Source organism: Crocuta crocuta, unplaced genomic scaffold, assembly GCF_008692635.1.
Source record: "Crocuta crocuta isolate KB4526 unplaced genomic scaffold, BGI_CrCroc_1.0 scaffold186, whole genome shotgun sequence".
NCBI classification, from domain to species: domain Eukaryota; kingdom Metazoa; phylum Chordata; class Mammalia; order Carnivora; family Hyaenidae; genus Crocuta; species Crocuta crocuta.
Window position 1 is genome coordinate 7,533,477 of NW_027551569.1, and position 20,706 is coordinate 7,554,182.

Below are 20,706 nucleotides of genomic sequence, written 5' to 3' on the forward strand. Positions count from 1 at the left end.
TGTTCCAGTTGATCTCTGTGTCTGTTTTTGTACCCATACCATACTGCTTTGATCATGACAGCTTTGTAGTTTGAAATAGTTTGAAATCAGGGAGCTTGATACCTCCAGCTTTGTTCTTCTTTCTCAAGATTGCTTTGGCTATTCGGGATCTTTTGTAGTTCCATACAAATTTTAGAATTATTTGTTCTAATTCTGTGAAGTATGCCATTGGAATTTTAAGAGGAATTATATTGAATCTGTAGATTCCTTTGGGTAGTATGGGCATTTTTAATAATATTAATTCTTCAAATCCATAAGCACAGAACAGCTTTCCCTTTGTGTGTCAGTTTCTTCCATCAGTGTCTAGTAAGTGTCTAGGTCTTTCACCTCTTTGATTGTTTATTCATAAGTATTTTATTCTTTTTGATGCAATTGTGAATCGCACATGGAATTGTTTTTTTAACTTCTTCTGATGCTTTATTCTTAATGTGTAGAAATGCCACAGATTTCTGTGCATTGATTTTATATCCTGCAACTTTACTGATTTTTTAGTTCTAGCTGTTTTCTGATGAGGTCTTTAGGGTTTTCTATGTATAGTATCATGTCATCTGCAAATAGTTTTACTTCTTCCTTTCTGATTTGGCTGCCTTTTCTTTTGCCTAATTGCTGTGGCTAGGACTTCAAGTACTATATATTGAATAAAAGAGGGGAGAATGGGCATTCTTGTCATGTTCCTGCTCTTAGCTGAAAGTCTGTCTTCCAGCTTTGCACTGAGTATGATGTTTGCTATACTTTTGTCATATATGGCCTTTATTAAGTTCCATTCCCTACTGTACCTACTTTATTGAGAACTTTGTTTTTCAATGTTTATTTTTGAGAGAGCTCAAGCAGGAGAGGGGCAGAGAGAGAGGGAGACACAGAATCCAATGCAGGCTCCAGGATCTGAGCTGTCAGTGCAGAGCCCAATGCAGGGCTCAAACTCATAGGCCATGAGATCATGACCTGTGAGATCATTACCTGAGCTGCAGTTGGATACTTAACTGACTGAGCCACCTGGGTGTCCCTTTGTTGAGAATTTTTAACATAAATGGGTATTGAATTTGTCACACGGTTTTTCTGCATCTATTGAGATGATCAAATGACTTGCATTCCTGGAATAAATCCCACTTGATTGAGGTGTATGGTCCTTTTTAATGTATCATTAGATTAGAATTGCTAGTATTTTGTTTAGAACTTTTATTTCCGTGTTCCTCAAGGATATTGGCCTAGAATTTTCTTTTTTTGTGTTTTTGCCTCGTTTTGGGAGTAATGTCTGGCCTTGTAAAGTATGTTTGGAAGCTATTCCTCCTCTTTTGGAAGAGTTTGAGAAAGATAGGTAGTAAATCTTCCTTGAAAGTTTGGTAAAACTTGCCAGTGAAGCGGATTCTGGACTTTGCTTATTGGGAGGTTTTTTATTTACTGTTTCAAGCTCCTTATTAGTCATCAGTCTATTCATATTTTGCTCATGATTCTGTTTTGGAAGATTGTACGTTTCTAGGAATTTATTCACTTCTTCCAAGTTGTCCAGCTTGTTGGCATTTAATTGTTCACAGGAGTCTTAGGACCCTTTGTATTTCTGTATGTCAGTTGTAACTATTCTTTGATTTCTTATTGAGTACTGTCTTTTTTCTTGGTTAGTCTGCTTAGGGTTTGTAGATTTTATCTTTTCAAAGAACCCAACTCTTGGGGTGCCTGGGTGGCTTAGTCTGTTAAGCATCTGACTCTTGATCTCAGCTCAGGTCTTGATCTCAGGGTCATGAGTTCAAGACCATGTTGGGCTGTGCACTGGGTGTGAAGCCCACTTAAAAAAACCAGTTTAGTTTCATTGATCTTTTAAAATATCTTTTTCTACTCTGATCTACCTTCTACTAATTTGGGGCTTTCTTTTTCTAGAAAGTTCCTTTAGGTATAAAGTAATGTCAGTCTGAGATTTTGTTGGTTTCTTTGAGTAGACCTGTATTACTGTGAACTTACTTCTTAGAACTGCCTTTGCTACATCCCTTATCTTTTGGTATGTCATATTTGTTTTCATTTCTCTGTAGGTATTCAGTTCTCCTTTGATCTTTCATTACTAATTGGTTGTTTAATAGCACATTATTTAATCTCCTTTTTGTGGTTTTTCCTGTTTTCTTGTTATAGTTTCATTACCATTGTGGTCAGAAAAGATGCTTGATAGGATTTCAGTTTTCTTTGACTTAATGAGACTTGGTTTTTTTGGCCTATCGTGATTTATTCTGGAGAATGTTCTATGTACACTTGAAAAGAATGTGTATTCTGCTTTAAAATTTTTTTTTAATGTTCATTTTTGAGAGCGAGCGAGCGAGCAGGGAAGAGACAAGAGAAAGGGAGACACAGAATGTGAAGGAGGCTCCAGGCTCTGAGCCGTAAGCAGAGCCCAACACAGGGCTCGAAATTGCAAACTGTGAGATCATGACCTGAGCCCAAGTCAGATGCTTAATCAACTGAGCCACCCAGGTGCCTCTGTATTCTGCTTTTAGATGGAATGTCGTAAATATGTCTATAAAGTCTGTGTGGTCTAATGTGTTAAGCCCAATGTTTTTGTTTTTTGTTTTGGTTTTGTTTTGTTTTGTTTTTGGATGATCTATCCATTGGTGAGAGTAGGATATTAAAGTTTCCTACTGGGGTCCCTGAGTGGTTCAGTCAGTTATGCATCTGACTCTTGATTTCGGCTCAGGTCGTGGTTTGTGAGTTTGATCTCCAGGTCAGGCTCTGTGCTGACAACGCAGAACCTGCTTGAATTCTCTCTCCCGCTCTCTCTCAAAATAAATACTTAAGAAAAATTTCTCCTACAGTTGCTTTCAGTATCTCCATTTAGGTATGTTAGTAGTTGCTTTACATATTTTGGTGTTCCTACATTGTGTGCACATTTATTACAGCCTTTGTTTTAAAGCGATTTTGTCTGATAGAATAGCTTGTCTGGTTTTCTTTTCATTTCCATGGAAGATCTTTTTCTATCCCTTCCAATTTCAGTCTGGGTTGTGTCCTTCTGAAGTCTCTCTTGTAGGCAGTATGTAGATGTGTGGTTTTTTTAATCCATGCAGTCACTCTGTCATTTGATTGGCAAATTGAGTCCATTTTCATTTACAGTAATTATTGGTAAGGTACACACTTACTGCCATTTTGTTCATTGTTTTCTGGCTATTTCTGTAGTTCTCAGTTCTTTCTTCCCTTGTGGTTTGATGGCTTTCTAGTGTCTGTTTAAATTCCTTTCTCTTGTGTATTTACTGTGTTTTTCCCTTGTGGTTACCATGAGGTTCACATAAAATATGCTATGTAAATTCACAGTCTGTTTCAAGTTGACAGAAAATAAGATTTCTAAAATTAACAGGCAAAAATGGATGAGACAGCCCCTTAGCAATTTTAGTAATAGTCTTTTGAACCAAATCATAATAGTCTTCCTTTGGGGTTTTTTTCTTGGCTTGACTGATATGTCCTCCTCACACCGAATTTATCATTCATTCATTATTTGGGCTCACTAGGCCCATTAAGCAGAGGAGAAAAAGAGACTAGAGAATTCTTATGTAAAGAAATTTATTACATCTTGAAAATATGTGATGGTCTTGGGAAAAGATACTCATTTTTCATCAACGTAATCTCCATGAGAGGAGCACTCACTTGCTTGCAAAGGCCATAATCTGTTCCTGGGGAAAAATGAAACAGATACCGTCAGGTATGGGGGCAAGGGAAGAAAATAGTCTAAAATATCCAAAGTAATTTAATTAAAGCATAATCTTAGCCAAAGTCCCAGACAGATACTCCTCCCAAGAGTCCCTCCAAAGTTGGAAGTTTCTCAGGAAAGCAGCTGGCCAAGCAGCAAAAGGAGTTTAAAGCATCTTTAAAAGTTCCCATTCACTAGTTTTCCTCATGAGAAGTTACTGCTTACATGTGGGCTCTAGCACCAAGCCCAGCAAGGACTTTTTTTGCTCATAACAATGGGGAAGGTATTCAAAAAAAAGTTTCAAAGAAATTAAGAATCATTAGCAAAGTCATCCTCATTGAGCAGGACTCTTGGAGAGCCATGAGTGACCTTACTTTGAGTGGAGATACTGCATTTGTGGCCTGCAAGCCCCACGTCCGGAGCAGCACAAGCGGAGTGGCACTGGTGGAATAGAGCCTTTTTAGAAGGTCAGTAGCAGCCAGAAGAGCAGTGTTGTGACGCTGTCTATCTGTTTCATAACCTGTGAGATGGCTCATAGAGCCTGGGAGGAAAGGGGAAAGGTGTAAATTCCTAAATCAATAGTGAAGTTCTTTCCGAGTAAACCAGACCCACTGAAGTCTACCACAGCTGGCTACTAAGGGGCATTTTGGGGTCCTGACCTTTCCTAACTACATGATCTCTGGATACTTCTCTGCGGTACCTGAATCCTTACCTAAGTCCTTCCCATTGAAGGCTGCAGCACTGAGGTGATGGACCAAGCTGGAGATATCCCCAAAGCCCATGTTGACACCTTGTCCTGCAAGTGGATGGACTCTGTGGGCTGCATCCCTACAAAGAAAGTATAGAGTTCAGGTGTGGCCTCGGCAGCAAAGAGTGTGAAGAGGGCAGCCCTGCTCTGCTGTCAGCTTACCCAATGAGTGCCAGCCGCGGCCGGACGTACTCAGCAGCATGTCCCAACCCAAGTGGAAACAACACACGGCTTTTGGCATCCACTCTGGCCACACTCGGGGGCAGCTGGCGAGCTGAGACCTTCGTGGGCTTCAGAAAGGCCACAGCATACTGCAGCATAGTGCCAGCTGAGTCGATGAAGTCTGTGTGGTTAGCATCACTCCACTGAGTGTCAGCCATAAACAAACCGTGAAAACCCATCAGTGATTAACAGGGAATTAAATCAGCAAGGAAACCCATTTTATAACTAAAGCCAAGAGTTAATAGTACCTACCATGCCCAAACTAATCTAGACTGCAGGTGACAAGCCCCCTTAAATACAACACACTGCTTCCCCCAGATTTTAGGCTCAAGCCGAATTGCTCATGAGCTGCTCCTCTCTATCTCTGAACTTCACCTTAACCCTCAAAAACCACACACTAGCTACAGTGTAGCTCATTCTACAACATCCTCTTGCTCCTGGCATTTCCAATTCTGCTTAGAATGTCCTCCTAGTTCACCAGGATAACTGTCAGAGCATCCAGCTGTCACCGCTTTTTGTGAATCTCCCTCCAAACCCTCCTGTGTGCTCCAACACCCTATGACTACTTTTACCACTGTTCCAAAATTGTCACTTAAGCATCTTTCTCCCTCATGTGACTCTGAGCTTGCTAAAAGCAGGGACTGTGGCTCATTTGTCTATTTCCAGACTTCTACATAGAAGGCACATAAAATTGTTGACAAATGAATGCACTGCAAAAGCCTGGGCTAGGAATACATGCTAAATGACCAGAGGAGGGTAGAGTTCATCATTTACTTCGGAAGCTACTTTAGAATGCTCCATCCCAACGCACCTGGTGGGGACTCGGCTGAGTGTCCGACTTCGGCTCAGGTCAGGATCACACAGTTTGTGGGTTTGAGCCCCGCATCAGGCTCTGTGCTGACAGCTCAGAGCCTGGAGCCTGTTTCAGATTCTGTGTATCTCTCTCTCTCTCTCTGACCCTCCCCTCCTCACGCTGTCTCTCTCTCTCAGAAATAAATAACACATTAAAGATTAAAAAAAAAATGTTCCATCCCTTTTACTCTTGTTGCTACTCCAGAGCAGTGAAGCCTAAGTTCTTCAGTGTTAAACTACTGTGAAGTCGCTAGTGAGGTGGTAGAGTTTGGTGGTTAAAACCACAGGACCAGTCTGATTTCTGAACCCTGCTTTACCACTAGCTCTGTAACCTTGGGCAAGTAACCTAGCTGTAAATAAGCATGATAATAGTATCTACCTCAGTCGTTCACTGCATTAAATATATGCAGGGAAAATTCTTCACCTGTACATGGCACACAGCATTCAATAAATGTTTCTGATTATTACTTTTAATAATTTTAGATAAATGTGTTTAATCTCCAAAATTACTGGTGCCAATATATTTTAAAATTTTTTTTAATGTTTATTTTTGAGAGAGACGGAGCATGAGTGGGGGAGGGCCTAAGGGAGGGGAGAACAGAATCTGAAGCAGGCTCTGAGCTGTCAGCAGAGCCCGACGTGGGGCTCAAACCCACAAACTGCACAATCATGACCTGAGCCAAAATCAGATGCTTAATCGACTGAGCCACCCAGGTGCCCCACTGGTGCCAATATCATTAAAAGTTTTATCTGTCTACTCCAGAATAATTATTACCATTTGTTGAGCACTTAAAATGTATTAGGTATGTTCTAAGCACTTTATATAAATTCTCTCATTTTTTAAGTCTTTAGACTTTTAGGTTGCCTGAGTGGCCCAGTTGAACATCTGGCTCTTTATTTCGGCTCAGGTCATGACCTCATGGTTTGTAAGATCGAGCCCTGCATTGGGCTCCTCTCTCTCTGCCCCTCTCCTACTCCCACACACACACTCAAAAATAAACTAAAACAGTCTTTAGACTATTTATTATTATTAAACCTTTGAGAGGCTGGTGATACTACTTCCCTTTTCTAGGAGATTAACAGAACCATAACTATATTGAATCATGCCTGTCTACAAAACTTTTTTTTTTAGTGTCTACTTGTTTTGAAGGAGCATGTGTGAGAAAAAGCACATGTGAGTGGGAGAGGGGCAGACAAAGGGAGAGGAAGAATCCCAAGCAGGCTCCACACTGTCAGCTCAGAGCCCCATGTGGGGCTTGAAACCATGGAACTTTTGAGACCTTGACCTGAGCTGAAATGGAGTCAAGACTCTTAACCGACTGAGCCACCCAGGTGCCTCTACAAAACTTACCCTTAAGCTCCCTCCTGAAATGTGCTCAACTCCCCTCCGCTTCTAATGAATCAGGCTTCAAACATTCACAGCTATTCAAAACTAGCCAAATAGTACAGCTTCAAAAAAAAGGCCAATGCTAACTAGTGCCCAGGCAAGTGTTTCAGTCAGCATAATATATTAGAGGCCCACAACCCACACAAAAGGACAGAAATTACTAATTCCCATTGTTTTTCATTTCCCTGAATGCCCTCCTCTCCACATAACCCACTTACAAAGGGGCAGCTGGTTGGCTATTCCTTTTCCTTCATCAAAACCATCTTTCTATATCTACCCTGCAACACATCATCAACTGGACAAATTCATACTCACAAAGGCAGAGTTAATGGCATCCACGAACTTTTCTTCATCCATGCTCACCAGCTCTGCTGCATGTTCATGGGATGTGGACCAAACCAAGGAACTCAAGGTGTCTGAGAGCTGTGTCAAAAGAACACCAATACTAAGGCCTAAAACTTTTTTTTTATATATAATTTATTGTCAAATTGGTTTCCATACAACACCCAGTGCTCATCCTAAGGGCTAAAACTTCTGTTCTTGGGAGCTCTCAAGCATAAAGGAAATAAAGTTACCTAGAAAGCAGAAAAAGGTTGAGAGAAAGTGAAGCCCTAAAAGAGGAATGCTGGACATATTTAAGCAGAGTAGCCAGATGGACTTCTTACCGGGAGCAAAGCAATGGGCCCAGATGGAAGAAATCTCTGCCAAGCTACATTGTTTTCTGTGGCCTACAATTTAGAGAAAAGAAGAGTTCACATGAGAGGTACTTAGTACCCTTAAACACGAACAGGGTCCCCAGATGGTGGGCTCAGGACCCTACCTCCGATAAATGCAGAGTAGCTACAACAGCAGACTGATCATAGTTCCAGCTGACATTTTGAATCCCAGCAGCCCGCCGCACTGCCGAGTTGTGACCGTCTGCACCAATCTGCATGGAAACAAGAGCCTGTTAAGTCTTACAACTTCTTAATACATGAAACTATTCCAGAGGCTTGTCTCGGTCTCAAGTTTTTTCTAGTTCCAACTGTTTTCAAGCCTATCTGTGTCAGACAGCTTGTTACCATGCCTGCCTCACTCACAGCCCGCAGGGGGCGGGGAGGAAGGTTAGCCTTACACAGGTGACCCCAGTCTCAGCTAATGGACCAAAGCTGGACATGTGCTCTGTGAGGTACTAGCCAGAGGTTAATTTGGCCAAATTCGCTTGACACCTGAACTAGAAATCAATAAGGCAGGCACTGGAGCCGAACACTCCTGGTGTAAGGTTAGGAATGGATGTCAAGTAAAAGAGGAAGCCGACGAGCAGAGAGGGGGAAAAAAAAAAAAAGGGAAATACAAGGAGATGGAGTGACTACTGGACTCCTGTGAAGGGAAAAAAGAACCTTAATTTCCAGTTCTTGTCCCTGTGAGACCAAGTTTCTTTTATTTCCAGACTTAAGATGGTCTAGGAGATTGCTTCCTATATAGGATTTACAACGACACCAACTTAATTTGAGTTGGCCTAATTATAAGTGGGTACTGGTCCTTATAACCAAAAGCTTTGCCAAAAATTAACTTCAACTATAGCTTAGATCTAAAACTAAAGGCCCTAGAGGCTAGAATAAGCTATGGATATGCAAGACCCCTGGCAAAATAAGAATTTTCAACTACCAACAATTTAGTCTGGAGGGTGCTGCCATCACCTAGGGTAATATGAACCCAAGGGCTGGAGTCTGCCATGGAAAATGGAGAAGGCCAGGTATAGCCGACTGCTTTGCTCCTGTAGAGAACGGTCACACGGTCTAGGAGGTCAGAAGAGAGAACACAAAACATGAGAAAGGCAATCCACACCAGCTGAGGAAAAAGCCCTAACCAGATCTAAAGCAAGCTTTCAAGACAGCTGTCTCTTATCATTTACCCCTAAGCAAGAAAAGTAAGATCTAACAAATAACTCCTATAATTAATGCTATTGTCTAAGAGCTGATAAATGACAGAAGCCACAGGGATGAATCAGTCAAAAAAAGAAAAAAAAAAATCAGCTCTCACTGAGTTACCAGCCTGCACCAGGGATTTTCTTCTCATCTCCACACTCACTGCTCTTCTAGTTTCCCTCTGTGCCTAAGTGAATCCACATGTGCTTTCAGAATAAACAAAGTGGGAATCCCATGGGCCCAGTTAAGTTCTAGATTTCATAAGATTTTTCTTGCCATTGGACATCGTTTTACTTTTCTGATCATAAAAATGATATGCCTACTGGAAAGGTCTGAACAACAAAATTTAAAGGGGGCAGGGAATCACCCTTAATCATATCGTTCAGAGGCAACTACAGTTAAAGTTTTGCCATCCAGCTTTCCAGGTAATTTCCTATGCATATAGACACAAGTGCACACGTAGGATAGGAAACATACTTTTTCCACCGATATATTATGGAACAAGTTTCTAAGTGACTAATATTAGGTCTAAATGATCTTTAAAAGTTGCACGTAAGTGGGGTGCCTGGCTGGCTCAGTCGCTAAAGTATAAGACTCGAGCTCAGGGTTGTGAGTCTGAGCCCCATGTTGGGTATAAAGATTACTTAAGAAAAATAAAATCTTTAGGGCGCCTGGGTGGCTCAGATAGTTAAACATCCAACTCTTGATTTCAGCTCAGGTCATGATCTTGTGGTTCATGGATTTGGGCCCCACGTCGGGCTTCACACTACTGACAGTGTGGAGCCTGCTTGGGATTCTCTCTCCCTCTCTCTGCCCCTCCCTCGCTTGCTCACTTGCTGTCTCTCAAAATAAATAGGCACCTTTAAAAAAGGCATTTTAAAAAAAAAAAAAAAAAAAGATAGGGCACCTGAGTGGCTCAGTTGGTTAAGCATCCAATTCTTAATTTCGGCACAGATCATGATCTCACGATTTTGTGAGTTGGAGCGCTGTATCAGACTCTGTGCTGACAGCTGACAGCACAGAGCCTGCTTGGAATTCTCTTTCTCCCTCTCTCTCTGTCCCTCCCCATCTCATGTTCACTCTCTCTCAAAATAAATAAACATAAAAGAAATGAATTAAACTGAAAAAGGTAAACTTAAATAAAATCTTTAAAAAATAAAAACGTTGCATGTAAGTTGATTACATGGATAATCATCCTAAATCAGAAAGCTAGAACTCAGATATTTGCAAATCATGTATCTGATAAGAAATTTATATAAAAAACATTTTTATATAATACATAAAATATATAAAACTTATAACTCAAAAAGAAAGACAATCCAGTTTTTGGGGTTTTTTTTAAATGTTTATTTATATTTAGAGAGAGAGTGTTCATAAGCGGGGCAGGGGCAGAGAGAGAGAGGAGGGAGAGAATCCCAAGCAGGCTCCAGGCGGTCAGCGCAGAGCCCGACAGTGGGGCTTGATCTCACAAACCAAGAGACCATGACCTGAGCCTAAATTGAGTCAGACGTTCAACTGACTGCATCACCCAGGCACCCCGACTACCCAGTTTTTATATGGGCAAAAAGTTTTGAATAGTCAATTCTCCAGCTGGCCAATAAGCAGAGGAAAAGACATGAAATACAATCAAAACTACAATGAGATACCATTTCAGTCACCGTCACTAGCATGGCTATAATAAAAAATAAATGGAAAGGAAAGGAAAGGGAAAATAAGTGTTAGTAAGGATGTGGAGATACTGGAACCCTTATATTGTTGGTGAGAAAGTGAAATGGTGTAGCCTTTTTGAAAAAGTTTAGCAGTTTCTGAAAATGTTAAACACAGTATTATTATATGACCCAGCAAGCCTCCTCCTAAGTATCTGCCCAGAAACCTATGTCCACGCAAATACTTGTACACAAGTGTTCATAGCATTATTCACAACTGCCAAAGAGTAGGAACAACCCAAATATCAACTCATGAATGAATGAACGAAATGTGGCATATCCACACGAGCATATTCCACACTAGTTGGCAATAAAAAAGAATGGAATACTAATAGGGCTGCAACATGAATGACTCTCAAAGATACGCTCAGCGAGAGAAGTAGACACCGAAGGATACATACGTCCTGTATGATTCTATCTGTATGAAATGTCCAGAATAGACAAATCCCGAGAGACAGAAAAGTAGATCTATAATGCCAACAGCTGGGGTTGGGATTGGATGTAAATGGACATAAGGTTTCCTTTTGAGGTGACGTAAATGTTCTAAAATAATACTGTGATGTGGCATAATTCTGTAAGTACACTAAAAATCACTGAACTGTACACTTAAAATGGGTGAATTTTATGATATGTAAATTATACCTGAGTAAAACTGTTTAAAAAGAACAACCCAGGGCACCTGGGTGGCTCAGCTGGTTAAATGTCTTTGACTTCGGCTCAGGTCATGATCTCACAGTTCGTAAGTTTGAGCCCCGTGTCAGGCTCAGGGCTGACCGCTCAGAGCCTGAAGCCTGCTTCAGATTCTGTGTCTCCCTCTCTCTCTGTCCCTCGCCTGCTCACATACACTCTCACTCTCTCTCAAAAGTAAATAAACATTAAAAAAAAAAAAAAGAACCCTAAGATATCCATCAAAGGGTTTCTTTATGGTATATTCAGTCTCTGTAAAAGGCCCTTTTTTCCATGAAGTCCTCCAATAATTCTAAAGCAGTTCACCTTCCAGAGTAAAAGAAAGCAGTGGGTGCCTCACCTGACACAGCCTCCAGCTGCCTGGTGAGAGCACACATTATCGCATCATTCTCCACTATATAGCCCATGTCATCCAGATTATCCTTATCGAATATGATCAAGGCCTCTGAGCAGGCATCCCACACCTGGAAGACACAAAGGGAAAGCTGTATTATTATCCAAGGGAAAGAAAATATTACTCCAGCCAGAAACAGTACTGCTTTCCCAAGTGACAGAAGCAGAAATATCACAATGTCAGTCCCTCTGGCAGGAGACAGAAGAAAATTCTCTTCAGAATGCTTCCCCCACTCCTTAGACTAAATGGAAACTGTCTGATTCTTCCCACTTTCACAGAAGATATGGAGAATATGGACCTCAGTATCTTAACCCAAGACGACCAAGATATCTTGCCAAAAGTGGTAAAGAAGGCACCTGCATTCGCCGAAAGGCTCTGTATCTCATGTTGCAGATGTGGTCCCAGGCACCGAAACCTACAAAAGAAAGGATCTGTATATAGGCCAGAGCAACCTTATGGGACCACGCCCTTCCTAGGCTCTCCTTGTCTCTCTAACCTATGAAGTTAAGAGGTTGTTTTCAGTATTCTCCAAAGAAATTGGGAAATACTCGCCATTTCTTCCTGATTGATGCTAGGGGTTAAGCTACTCTGTTCCCCAGTTCAGATTATATAGCATGAAAAAAGGCCCAGCTATCATAATCAAAAAGTCAAATCATAATAAAGTTAGGGGAAAGAGGGGCACCTGGGTGGCTCAGTCAGTTAAGCATCCAACTTCAGTTCAGGTCATGACCTCACGGTTCGGGAGTTCAAGCCCCACATCGGGCTCTGCGCTGGTGGTGTGGAGCCTGCTTGGGATTCTCTCCCACTGCCCTTCTGCCACTTTCCCACTTACATTCTCTCAAAATAAATTAACTTTTAAAAAAAAGGGAGGGAGGGATAAAAAAGGAAAACAAACCCATATTGTTTTTCACCATCCTACAGAAGTTAAACTCTCTGGATAAATAGTATTTTTGGGGGTGAAACTGGCTCGCTCAGTCGGAAGGGCATTTGACTCTTGATCATGGGATTGTGAGTTCAAGCCCCACACTGGGTGTAGAGATTCCTTAAAAATAATATCTTAAAAAAAAAAAAAAAAACGACTTTCAGGGGCGCCTGGGTGGCTCAGTCGGTTAAGCGTTTGACTTTGGCTCAGGTCATGAGCTCATGGTTCGTGCGTTCGGGCCCATGTCGGGTTCTGTGCTGACAGCTAGCTCAGAGCCTGGAGCCTGTTTCAGATTCTGTGTCCCCCTCTCTCTGACCCTCCCTTGCTTATGCTCTCTCAGAAATAAATAAAAACATTAAAAAAAAATTTTTTTTTAAAAGGCTTTTTATTTACTGAGCACCTACTTACGTGCCCAACACAATTCTAGTTACTGAGCACAATGTGTGAAACCAAACAAAGTTCCTGCCCTTCTGCAGCTAACATTCTGGCTGGAGAGACAGTAAAAAAATATATATATATACATAATATATTGTCAGGTAGTACTAAGTGTTATGAATAAAAATAAAGCAGTGTAAGGGGCTAAAGAGTGATGGAAGAGTCTAATTTTTGACAGGGTGGTTCTAGACAGAATGGCCTGAGATCTGGCAAAAACCTAAAGACAGTTTTCTAATGGGCTCCATGTGCACACATCCATCTACACCCCACAAGCCTTTGGCATGCAAACTCCCTAGCTCCCTAGAGGGCTGACTCTGGGAATGAAGAGGGTGCTCCTACTAGAAGTGAATGGTCATAATTAGTTCGGAGTTTCAATTCCATCAATTCATAATGACCCAACATCACAAAGGAAGTCTACATGATAGACCCACAAGTCCCAAGGAGGTCTTCCTCAGACTAGGTACACTTTTAACAGTGTCAGGGGTCCTCATCTTCCACGGTGAACTAACTCCCTCCTCACCAGATGCTCTGGGGACTCTGCCTTATGAGATACTGGAAAGCCAAGAGAGACAAGAGACTGGTTCTATGAAAAATCTACTCACTACTGAGAAGGGTTGCAGAGCCAGGGGAAATGGAGCTGACTCTGTTGCTGTAAGTTTCTGGCAATTTCTCCCATACTTTCTTTGGACCTGCTTCTAGCAACAGGATTTTCTTGTCACAAAAATGAATATCATGTCCTAAAAAAAACAAAAACACATTTTATATTATATTGGGAAAATCAGAATTTCTTACTTTACTCATCTCCCAGAGAAGCAACAGATTAATTCCTTTGCCCTGAGGACACACAGTTCTCACAAGGCACACGAAAAGGAAACACCACACAGAATCCTACGCGAGAACGCACACCACTCTTCCAGCGACCCGAACGAGCCTGCCCAGGACTTTAAGGCTTGTCTAGACAGTCCACCCTTGCCATGTGCACAGAAACAAATAATGGCAAAACTCATAATGAGCCAGTAGAATTCCCTAGAAAGGAAGAAGTAAAAGAGAAAGGCTGAAGTATTTAGAGATCAGATATTCCTAATCTTGAAACTATTTGTCACTAAAAATATACAAACCCAGCTCAACAGAAAAATGGAATATTCAACGAGCAAAATTTATTGTGGCATCAAGATTAAATCAAGAATAAAGAATTACAGTTTGTAAAAGAAAAGGAGCCCAAAATAATAAATCAATTGGGCCTCCAAATCTGGGCCTCCAACATGTATACAGGGAAGTAAAAAGGGGACTTAGGGATGCTGTCACTGGGCAGGTGCAGCACACAGTCCCTCCACAGTATCCCAGAGAAAGACACAGCAACAGTAAGCAGGGAGTTGCAGCAGCCAAGAAAGGAAAGGGGGGAAAACCAGAGAAGAAACACTGTAGGCTGTACTGAGTAACGATGAGACCCCGCACTTTGGACTCTCAATGAGAAGAGCGGCATTATTATGACATTCAACTGAGGAGTGAAAATCCAGGTCGCTCCAGTGGAGCAGGCAGCGAGCAGCACCTAGGGACCACCACATTCACCTGCCCCGCACCTTTGCTGCGCTGCTGTTTGCAGTGGGTGGGTGGGGACAGCCACACTCCCTCCAGTGCATTTTACCCCTATGCCTTCTAGTAGCTGCTCCGCCCAAATGTTGCCCTGGCCACCTCTTCCCTCTGGATCCTGCTCGCTCAAGCCTCACGTCCCCACACCACACCATGCACCTGCTCCCCTGCACAGGTCTGCTGTTCGTCCCTCTAGGGAGCTGTCATCTCATTCTTCCTTCTATTATTTACACATCTTTCTCTTTAGCTAGATTCTAAATTCCTTGGGGGCAGGAACCATTTCTTTTCTTAGGGCTAATATTCCCAAGCAGCAAATGCTGTTATCGGCTCAATCCACAAAATATACAATGCACATTTTTGTTAAATGAGACACAAGGAAACTAACAGAAAAAGTGTTACATTTCCAAACACATTATAAAATACAGCCAGGTTCAATATTTTATCTTTTAGCTATTTAAACGAACATTTTAGAAAACTCATTTGGAAAAAAAAAATACTAGAGAATACAATTTACAAATAAGGAAAGAGGAAAATATAGGTATTACAAGACTGAAACAAAAACTAATTTGAGTCTGAAGAAAAATCAAGGAAAACAAACTGACTTAAGGGGAAAAATGAAGAACCTATTGAAAATTTTTCACTTTTTTTTTTTTAAACGTATACTTTAATAAGTATATAAACAATTAGGTAAGCTTGTAGAGAAGCTGACCAACATATATATATTAGGAGATATAAGTGTCCATCTAAATGTTCTATTTCTTTTTTTTTTAAGAGTATTTATTCAAGTTGTTTAATGTATAATTTCTCATGTGCCAGTTTGGAAGTCCTTTATTGTAAAGACTATTCTTTTGTCTGATGACAAACAGCAGCCACACTGTCAGTGATTACTCTGGACCTCCACGTTGGATATATTCAATTTCTTCTTGAGACACAAGCTTCCTTCTGTATTTCTGAGGTAATGTTTTTATAATTTCTGCAGTGTCTGGTGGACCCTGATGCATCAGCAAATCTGGTGATTTACTTCCCTTAGAATGCTGTGAAATTGAAGAAGAGTGAGATGGTAGTCCTGCTGATCTCAAAACTTCTGATACATTGGGTTTAGGATTGTCTCTTCTGTCAGGGAACCTTATTAATGGAGTATGTGGCTTGACTACCTGAACGACCCTGCTGGCAGACGCCATCTTGCTGCCCATCATGACCGCCGAAAATTTTTCACTTTTAATGCAGTTGTCTAAAATTAAGTGGATTTATGGGGCGCCTGGATGGTTCAGTTGGTTAAGTGTCCAAATTTGGCTCAGGCCATGATCTTACGGTTCGTGGGTTCGAGCCCCGCATCAGGCTCTGTGCTGACAGCCCAGACCCTGGAGCCTGCTTCAGATTCAGTGTCTCCCTCTCTCTTTGCCCCTCCCCCACTCACTGTTTCTCTCGGTCTCTCAAAAATAAACAAACATTTAAAAAAATGTTTTTTAAATTAAGTGGATTTTGAGGGGCACCTGGGTGGCTCAGTTGGTTAAGCGACCAACTCTTGGTTTTTGCTCAGGTTACAATCTCATGGGTTTGTTGAGTTTAAGCCCCACACGGGGCTCCGCACTGCTTGGGATTCTCTCCCTCTCCTTCTCTCTCTGCCCCTTCCCTGCTTGTGCTCGTGCTCTCTCTCAAAATGAATACGCTTTAAAAAAATTAAGTGGATGTTGAAATAAAACGGTTGATCGCCACAGAAACTAGTGACAGTATTCTCTGGAATACAAGCTGTGATAATCAAGGCAGGAAACATTAGCATGCCTGAGGTTTTTCTCAAGCTGTTCCTTGACTCAACAGGAGGAAACAATCCCACACCCCACCTGCCTATAAAAGGCTGAGGAGCTGCCCACGTTCCAGCTGCCGGCAGGAAAAAAGCAGAAGCTTGCTCACTGAATAAAATGCATGAAAGATTTCCAAATCTTCCACAGCTTTGGCTTCCACGTTTTAGCACTTACTATTTTCTCTGAGCTTTTTGATGGAAATTAGCCAGTGTGTGAAATTTTTCTTTTGTAAACCTGTGTTTGGTAGTTTTGACTTAAGTTAGAGCAGTGATTCTCACAACCTCTTGTATTTGAGCCCCTGACCTTTCTTTTGTAGATGTAGAGAGAGAATTCTGTGTTGTGAATGTTTAAAGTCAGTCCTGACTTCACGAATTTATACTTCTGTGGAAGACATAGGAAAATAAACAATAACAATACAGAATTCTCTTGCTCTCCCTCCTTGAGGTGTTGGGAGAGGGTAAGACACAACAAAATGGGAAGGGAAAAAGTTAAATATAAATATTAACAACACTAAGGTTTTAATAGACTAGAAATTTTTTCTGGTCCATATCACACAGAATCATATGAAAAAGTTAAAAGCTAAAGTCACTACCAGAAGATTAAGCTCTTCCCAGTGCTTCTCCCTCTCAAAAGCGTGGTCTCCAGACCTCACCTCTGGAGGTATTTGTTAAAATATAAAGGCTCCTCAGCTCCTCCTGGATAAACTCAATCAGTCACTGGAAGTGAAAGCTGGAATTCTCATTTTTAAAATATGCCCCACAGGGATACCTAGGTTGCTCAGTCCACTGAATGTCCAACTTCGGCTCAGGTCATGATCTTGCAGTTCGTGAGTTCAAGTCCTGCATCAGGCTCTCTGTCAGAGCAGAGCCGACTTTGGATCCTCTGTCTTCTCTCTCTCTTTCAAAAATAATAAAATTGTGCCCCACAAACTGGTAACAATGACTATCTTCAAGGAGAACTGGGTAGCTAAAAATCAAAAATGGAAGTTTTACTTTATATCCTTTATTCTCTATGCCCTATGTCCTTTGTATTTCAAAACTCAAAATACCTTTTTGTGCCTTATTCAAAACCTCCAAACAAAACAAAACAGGGGCGACTGGGTGGCTTAGTCGGTTAGGCGTCCGGCTTTCGCTTAGGTCATGATCTCGCGGTTCGTGGGTTCGAGCCCCGTGTCGGGCTCTGTGCTGGCTGCCAGCTCAGAGCCTGCAGCCTATTTCAGAGTCTGTGTCTCCCTCTCTGACCCTCCCCTGCTCACGCTGTCTCTCTCTCTCTCTCTCTTCTAGAAATAAAAAATATTAAAAAAAAAACCACCAGGTGATTCTTAAATGCACTCAAGCTTGAGAACCACTATTTTAGCCCAATTACCAATAGGTACAACCAAAATGGCTGGTAGAAAGCAAAGGTATATACCTGCCAGAAAGGTATATACCTGCTCAAAAAGGCTTTGCATCTCCTAATTACTGACTTTTAAGTGCAAGTTACTTAACCTTTCTGAATTTTACCTTCCTTATCTGCATAATCTACAATCAAGATTTGAAGACGCAACGTGGGTCAACTACACTTCAATTAAAAAGATTATGAGGGGGGGGCACCTGGGTGGCTCAGTCGGTTGAGCATCTGACTTTGGCTCAGGTCATGATCTCAGGATTTGGGAGCTCAAGCCCTGCATTGGGCTCACTGCCGTCAACACAGAGCCCACTTTGGATCCTCTATCTCCCTTTCTTTCTGCCCCTTCCCTGCTCACACTCTCTCTTAAAAAAAAATAGAAATTTTTAAGAAGTTGGGGCGCCTGGGTGGCTTAGTTGGTTAAGCGTCCGACTTTCGCTTAGGTCATGACCTCGCGGTTCGTGGGTTCGAGCCCCGCGTCGGGCTCTGTGCTGACTGCCAGCTCAGAGCCTGGAGCCAATTTCAGAGTCTGTATCTCCCTCTCTCTCTGACCCTCCCCTGCTCACGCTGTCTCTCTCTCTCCTAGAAATAAATAAAAAATATTAAAAAAGAAAGAAATTTTTAAAAAGTTAATAGAAAAAGATTATGAGGGGTGCCTGGATGGCTCAGTCAGTTAAGCATCTGGCTTCATCCCAGGTCATGATCTCATGGTTTGTGAGTTCAAGCACTCCTTTGGGCTCATGCTGACAGTGTGGAGCCTGTTTGGGATTCTCTCTCTCCCCCTCTCTCAAAAATAAATAACCTTAAAAATACATACATACAGACATACATACATACATAAATACATACAAATAAAATGAGCAAAGATTCTGAACAGGCATTTCTCCAAAAAAGATATATAAACGACTAATAAGCGTATGAAGAGATACTCAACATCATCAGTCCCAAGGGAAGAGCAAGTCAAACCAAGAGATACCACTACACACCCACTAGGCTGACTATAGACAAATACACAATATCAAGTGCTGCCCAGGATGTACAGAAATTGGACCGCTCATGTATTGCTGCTGGGAAGGTACAGTGATGCGTTCCTTGAAATACTGCTGGGCAGGGGCGCCTGGGTGGCTTAGTCGGTTGAGCGTCCAGCTTTCGCTTAGGTCATGATCTCGCGGTTTGTGGGTTCGAGCCCCGCGTCGGGCTCTGTGCTGACTGCCAGCTCAGAGCCTGGAGCCTGTTTCAGAGTCTGTATCTCCCTCTCTCTCTGACCCTCCCCTGCTCACGCTGTCTCTCTCTCTCTCCTAGAAATAAAATAAAAATATTAAAAAAAAAAAAAAGAAAGAAAGAAATACTGCTGGGCACTTCTTCAAAAACAGTTACCATGTGATCCTGCAATTCCACTCCTGGAAATATATCCAAGTAACCAAAAATAGGTTTACACAAAAGCTTGTACACAAAATAGCATTATTTATAATAGTCCAGAAGTGGAAACAACCAAATGCCCATCAACAAATCCATAAACCAAAGGTAATAAGTACATCCACACAATGGAACATTATTCAACCATAAAGAGGCAGTACTAGTGGGGCGCCGGGCGGCTCAGTCCTTAGGCAAGTGACTCTAAATTTTTGCTCAGTTCATGATCTCCCAGTAAGTGGGGCAGAGCCCCCATAGGGCTCTGCGCTGACAGCACAGAGCCTGCTTAGGATTCTCTCTCTGCCCTTGCCCTGCTCGAGCTCTCACTCGCTCTCTCNGTATAAACCTTTAAAACATTAAGCAGAATCGATGTATATGAAAATGTCAGGAAAAAACATATCTGTAGAGACAAAGTGTTCAGGAGTGGTTACCTAGGGTTGAGGAGCTTTGGGGGTAAGTGGGCAGAGGCTGCCAAGTGGTTCCTGTTTCTCTGGGGGAGGGGGGCGGGTAATTAAAATGTTCTAAAACTTACTGTGGTGATGGATGCACAATCTGTTAATATACTAAAAGCCATTAAATTGTATCCTTTAAATGGGTTAACTTTATAATATGCAATTATGTCTCAAGCTATTTTATTTTATTTTATTTTTTAATTTTTTTTTTAATGTTTTATTTATTTCTAGGAGAGAGAGAGAGACAGCGTGAGCAGGGGAGGGTCAGAGAGAGAGGAGTCACAGACTGAAACAGGCTCCAGGCTCTGAGCTGGCAGTCAGCACAGAGCCCGACGCGGGGCTCGAACCCATGAACCGCGAGATCATGACCCAAGCGAAAGTCGGACGCCTAACCGACTAAGCCACCCAGGCGCCCCTGTCTCAAGCTATTTTAAAAAAGAAACATTACGCCTAGCCCAAAACAATGCCTGATACGTTCCAGCTGCGCCCGTTCCTAAATAACAAAGGGCAGGATTTAGAAGGACTCCTAAGCACCCTCCCACTTTTGACCCTGAAGGACCAAACGCTAGCCCCGGCGCTCCTCTGGGCAGGGGAAAGGCCACAAAATCCGCGCAGCTCAGGGCTCACACGATCCTCACAGTTCCGCCACGGTCCCACTCCTCCCCACTGCCTGCCTGGGGACGCGCTTACCCAAGGCACAGGCCATGGCGGCGCCCACCAGGCCTCCGCCCGACACCACCACATCGTACACGGTGTCTGCCTTGGCGCCCGACCACCGCCGGCAGGAAAGCAGCGGACCTCTCCCGGCAACTGCAGGCGCAGCCTTCCACCGGCTCACAGCCAGGCGGGCCGCCATGATGCTGGCCTGCAATGTACCTGGCGCCCCGCTAGGCCCGCCTTTTGCTGCACTTCCGGAGCAGAGCCCTCCAATCACTAGCTGCTTCAGTTGCAGCCTCAGAACCGGATATAGAAAGCGCAAAAAGAGTAGGCCAATCGGAAGACGATCCTTGCCAACTTGGGCGGGAAGGTTAGAGGCTCCTTGGGAAGGGGGACTGGTTCAGGCATCAGCCTGGGAGCCAATCAGAAGCCTGGTCGCGTAGCTAGCG

The 20,706-nt window shown here is 42.5% G+C and overlaps 2 protein-coding genes across 2 annotated transcripts; both read right to left on the reverse strand.

Moving 5' to 3' along the window:
• Window positions 1-3,553: 3,553 nt before the first annotated feature.
• Window positions 3,554-20,474, reverse strand: COQ6 (coenzyme Q6, monooxygenase). Its single transcript, XM_077750667.1, has 12 exons — window positions 20,291-20,474; window positions 13,560-13,694; window positions 11,957-12,015; window positions 11,547-11,670; window positions 8,554-8,684; window positions 7,727-7,834; window positions 7,572-7,634; window positions 7,222-7,329; window positions 4,608-4,810; window positions 4,410-4,525; window positions 4,072-4,238; window positions 3,554-3,680 (listed from the first exon to the last, which is right to left on the reverse strand). The coding sequence occupies exons 1-12, from the start codon at window positions 20,454-20,456 to the stop codon at window positions 3,651-3,653; spliced, it is 1,410 nt and encodes a 469-aa protein (XP_077606793.1). The 5' UTR covers window positions 20,457-20,474; the 3' UTR covers window positions 3,554-3,650.
• Window positions 15,360-15,743, reverse strand: LOC144220489 (alpha-ketoglutarate dehydrogenase component 4). The gene has a single exon (XM_077750737.1). The coding sequence runs from the start codon at window positions 15,741-15,743 to the stop codon at window positions 15,432-15,434; it is 312 nt and encodes a 103-aa protein (XP_077606863.1). The 3' UTR covers window positions 15,360-15,431.
• Window positions 20,475-20,706: the final 232 nt, after the last annotated feature.